This window comes from Sinocyclocheilus grahami, unplaced genomic scaffold (genome assembly GCF_001515645.1).
Source record: "Sinocyclocheilus grahami isolate Dianchi unplaced genomic scaffold, SAMN03320097.WGS_v1.1 scaffold29.1, whole genome shotgun sequence".
Classification (NCBI taxonomy): domain Eukaryota; kingdom Metazoa; phylum Chordata; class Actinopteri; order Cypriniformes; family Cyprinidae; genus Sinocyclocheilus; species Sinocyclocheilus grahami.
In genome coordinates this window covers 3575843-3580035 of record NW_015505208.1, presented here as the reverse complement: position 1 = coordinate 3580035, position 4193 = coordinate 3575843, and the positions used below count along the sequence as shown (strand labels likewise).

The following is a 4193-nucleotide window of genomic DNA, read 5'->3' as shown; positions in this document are numbered from 1 at the left end:
GACTTATGCTTTGTCAGAACAGATTTATGCTTTAATACTGAAATTAGGGTTTCTTTGCTAAAATCAGATTAACCTTACACTGATACCATTAAGCATGAAATACATAAAGACTCTTCCAATCATAATAGCGGTACCAATTCAAGCCCCCACCTTCTCTGCATTTAAACAAGCCAGCAAAAAGGGACACAACAACGTATCTCAAGTCACGCACACACTTTAAGGTTGACAGTGTTTAGGCTCATAACCATCGTTTTATCATGCCCGCATTCTCTCCACCAATCTGTAGCGAATCAGCTCATGGAGTCACTTAATCATGCAGATTTATGCTACAGGCTCTGTGTAGAGTTGTACAGTAAGAAAGTTATTTCCCTTAACCAGGAAATTAACGTTCTTAGAATTGACAGGCAGTTGACCCTGAGAGGACAGCTAAATATCTACAGCGGATCTAAATATTTATAATTAATTATAACTAGTTATGATTAATTATTCATATTTCCCCATGAGCTGATTCGCTACACTGTAATTTTTAAACTGTAATAATAATTAGCATTATTACGGTTTTTACTGTATTAATGATTATACCATACTTTTGATCAAATAAATGCAGCCAGCAAAAGATACTTCTTATAAACTTACACAAATGTTAAGTAAAATGCCTCTATATCATTGTTTTCCCTAGTTTGAGTCAGTGTGGTTTAACCATGGCCTGCTGTGATTCACTGGCTGCAACTCTTGAAGAAAAATCCTCAAGTCTTAGAGAACTGAATTTAGGAGTAAATAATCTACAAGATCTGGGAATTGAAATCCTCTGTGCTGGACTGGAAAATCCACATTGTCAGCTGGACACTTTAGGGTAATGCTATATCTACAACATTCAAAGTTGCTTTCAGAGAAGTTTTGTTTATATGTCACTAATGTTTTTCTGTATAGGCTGTCTAACTGTGGGGTCACAGGGGAAGGTTGCACAATTTTAGCCTCTGCACTGAGATCTAAGTACTCACTTTTAAGGGAGCTGGACCTGAGTGAAAACAATCTTACAGATTCAGCCGTGAGGCCACTATCGGTCTTGCTAGATGATCCAGACTGTAAACTAGAGAAGCTTATGTAAGTAGTTCCTGTTGTGATATTTGCAGTAGTCTTACAAAACACTCAAATTGTATATTTGCATGTGTTGAGCTTTATGTAATAATGTGTTTGATAAACCTTTTCTTTTGTCTTTCCAGCTTGTATTAAAATCAGGCCCGTTTGTACCACAGCACACATCAACATTTGATGAAAGTGTAGCAGAATGCTGCCATACCTTACCACTGATGACTGCACTTCTTCATGTTGGTAATTTATATGATGCTTTCATATGATGTTTTATTTTTACATTTATATTACACTATTATATTCTAGTATGAATTACTGAGCAGATAATTAAATTGCACTGCAATAGTGTTGGTTGTACAAAGCCATGCTTTCCATTTGATACTAATATGTACTATGTACAGTTACAGTTGACTGATGCACTGCTGTTGTTTTCAAAAGATGGGCCAAGGTGTGCAATGCATGTTTTTTTTTTTAGAACTCATAAGAAAAGGCTCAGAACCTCTTAACTGTAAAGGTCATTAACACACTATTTCCACTGCACCATGCAAACACTGTGTCATTACAAGATGTAGCTCTAAAGCAATCAGGAAGGTTGTTTGCAAAAATTTAATTGGTTATGTAGTTTAAATTAATGCTATCTTTATTTTTTAATGTGGCAAGACATTTATAATGTAAAACCTTAAGTTACACACTGATTTTTATATGTATATTTATTTGTCATTCATTTATTTAGAAAATTTGTTTAAAATCATGTAAAACTTTTTTGTTTGTATCAATAAACCATAATACAACTTAAAGATGCAGTCCGTAAATTTTGCCTCTTTGTCGCCATCTCTGTTTGAAAACCTGGGATTGCAGCTGTGTGCGAATTATCTTTCTTGCGTGGGTTGTGCGGCTGCACGGCTCCAGCGCAGATGAATCTGTTTTGAGGTGTATGTGTGGCAGTCAGTCACCGCTCTGGTGTGGATATTTACTGTACTTCCCAATCACAGATTCTAGCCTACTTCTTGGAATATATTACCCAAATTTTCACCGGATATTGTCACCTGAACAAGTAACAAGTCTGCCACGTTTGTTCTGACCAACTGAGGAAAAAAGCATTAAAATTATTGTTAAACTTTATTCTCAAATTTTTAATGTACACAACATCAGCATTGCGTGTATAGTGTGTATCAGCCTGTGATTTCAGTTTCTGTACAGTCTAAACTCTAATTGTCATACCATTCAAATTTCATATTAAGAAATTCTTTTAACCCAAAAAGCAAATTATGCTCCCTTCGGACTGGTTGTCTTTAAAATACAGATCTTGTGGAACTGGAATATAATTTAATTTCATTCACATGCGTTTCATAAACACATAATCCTTTCTGGATTACAATCCGCCATAAAATGAATTATTCTAGCTGCTGTGAGAAAAGGCTATAAACGATCGGCCACCTGCGATAGCCTAGTAGCTGGGACAACTTCTTTATGTTTACAGATGTGACGTAATGACGCAGTGCCATGCTCGATTTCCCGCAAAAACCTACCTGTACTTCTCAAATTAGAAAACATTATTATAAGCTTACCGTTGTGAATCGGGCTAAAGTAAGGCGATAGTTTTGAACACTGGCTGGTCATGTACTTGCTCAAATATTGATTTCAGATCATTTTTAACCAAAAAAATAAAAGCTACAGACTGCAGCTTTAATTAAAAGAAAGTTATTTGGTGTGGGCATCTGTATTCACCTTTTTCAACATGAAAGCATATTTTGAACATATTCAACATATTTTGAACACTTAAATTTTACATAATGTCATCACAAAAATCAGTACCGACTTCTTCCTTCCAAACCTTTATTTTACACAAAACAGCATTAAACATTTAATCTGTCTTTCAGTTGTTTCCATTGTTAGATTGGACTCAAGATTTCCCCTTATAAGAAACCAAAATGGAAATATTTACAAGAAATCAGGAGGAGAGATGATACAACAGATAAACTTGACAGCAGAAACAGGAAATTTTGGATCCTGAGAGGGAGGAAAGACATGTTTTCATAAACATATATACATTTACAACATGAACTCAACATCTATCTATGTCAATACAGAGTTGTGACGTGGCGGAGATCTCACACATTTGCTCATAAATTGAACAACACCTTTGGTAGCTTGATACATAATCCTTTCTGGATTACAATCCGCCATAAAATTAATTATTCTAGCTGCTGTGAGAAAAGGCTATAAACGATCGGCCACCTGCGATAGCCTAGTAGCTGGGACAACTTCTTTATGTTTACAGATGTGACAAAATGACGCAGTGCCATGCTCGATTTCCCGCAAAAACCTACCCGTACTTCTCAAATTAGAAAACATTATTATAAGCTTACCGTTGTGAATCGGGCTAAAGTAAGGCGATAGTTTTGAACACTGGCTGGTCATGTACTTGCTCAAATATTGATTTCAGATCATTTTTAACCAAAAAAATAAAAGCTACAGACTGCAGCTTTAATTAAAAGAAAGTTATTTGGTGTGGGCATCTGTATTCACTCACCTTTTTCAACATGAAAGCATATTTTGAACATATTCTGAACACTTAAATTTTACATAATGTCATCACAAAAATCAGTACCGACTTCTTCCTTCCAAACCTTTATTTTACACAAAACAGCATTAAACATTTAATCTGTCTTTCAGTTGTTTCCATTGTTAGATTAGACTCAAGATTTCCCCTTATAAGAAACCAAAATGGAAATATTTACAAGAAATCAGGAGGAGAGATGATACAACAGATAAACTTGACAGCAGAAACAGGAAATTTTGGATCCTGAGAGGGAGGAAAGACATGTTTTCATAAACATATATACATTTACAACATGAACTCAACATCTATATGTCAATACAGAGTTGTGACGTGGCGGAGATCTGACACATTTGCTCATAAATTGAACAACACCTTTGGTAGCTTGATAAAGCACATTTGTCAGCTGCTTTATGCTCCAATAGTGGTGCAACTTTCTCTTCTAGGCTGATCTGTCTTAAAAATGTGGAGGTCCAAACTCAACCAGGAAAAGTCGGTGAAACTCAAGCTTTACCAGTAGAAGGTTTTAGTGAGGAAACTG

At 35.5% G+C, this 4193-nt stretch overlaps 2 protein-coding genes across 3 annotated transcripts in view; one reads left to right on the top strand and one right to left on the bottom strand.

Annotated features, from left to right (window-relative positions):
- Nucleotides 1-685: 685 nt before the first annotated feature.
- LOC107571393 (ribonuclease inhibitor-like) lies at nt 686-1776 on the top strand. 2 transcript variants are annotated; one of them, XR_001607178.1, is made up of 4 exons: nt 686-853; nt 931-1104; nt 1224-1332; nt 1494-1776. XR_001607178.1 is itself a non-coding variant. In XM_016257719.1 (3 exons), exons 1-3 carry the CDS (start codon nt 702-704, stop codon nt 1231-1233), a joined length of 336 nt encoding a protein of 111 aa, XP_016113205.1. In that variant the 5' UTR covers nt 686-701; the 3' UTR covers nt 1234-1776. The 2 variants fall into 2 exon arrangements, 1 of the variants encoding a protein (XP_016113205.1); XM_016257719.1 differs by having other exon boundaries at nt 1224-1776.
- A 1922-nt stretch (nt 1777-3698) lies between these two features.
- LOC107571378 (armadillo repeat-containing protein 1-like) overlaps nt 3699-4193 on the bottom strand; it is an 11175-nt gene continuing 10680 nt past the window's right edge. The window contains exon 8 of the mRNA XM_016257700.1: nt 3699-4166. Within this exon, the coding sequence (XP_016113186.1) occupies nt 4163-4166 (4 nt within the window). The 3' untranslated portion in view covers nt 3699-4162. The remainder of the gene's footprint in view (nt 4167-4193) is intronic.

Excerpts from the sequence above, each read along its gene's own strand:
- LOC107571393 (XM_016257719.1), top strand. The coding sequence starts at position 702 with ATGGCCTGCTGTGATTCACTGGCTGCAACTCTTGAAGAAAAATCCTCA. Across the intron at positions 854-930 it reads TGTCAGCTGGACACTTTAGG|GCTGTCTAACTGTGGGGTCA; the intron begins GTAATGCTATAT and ends TTTTCTGTATAG.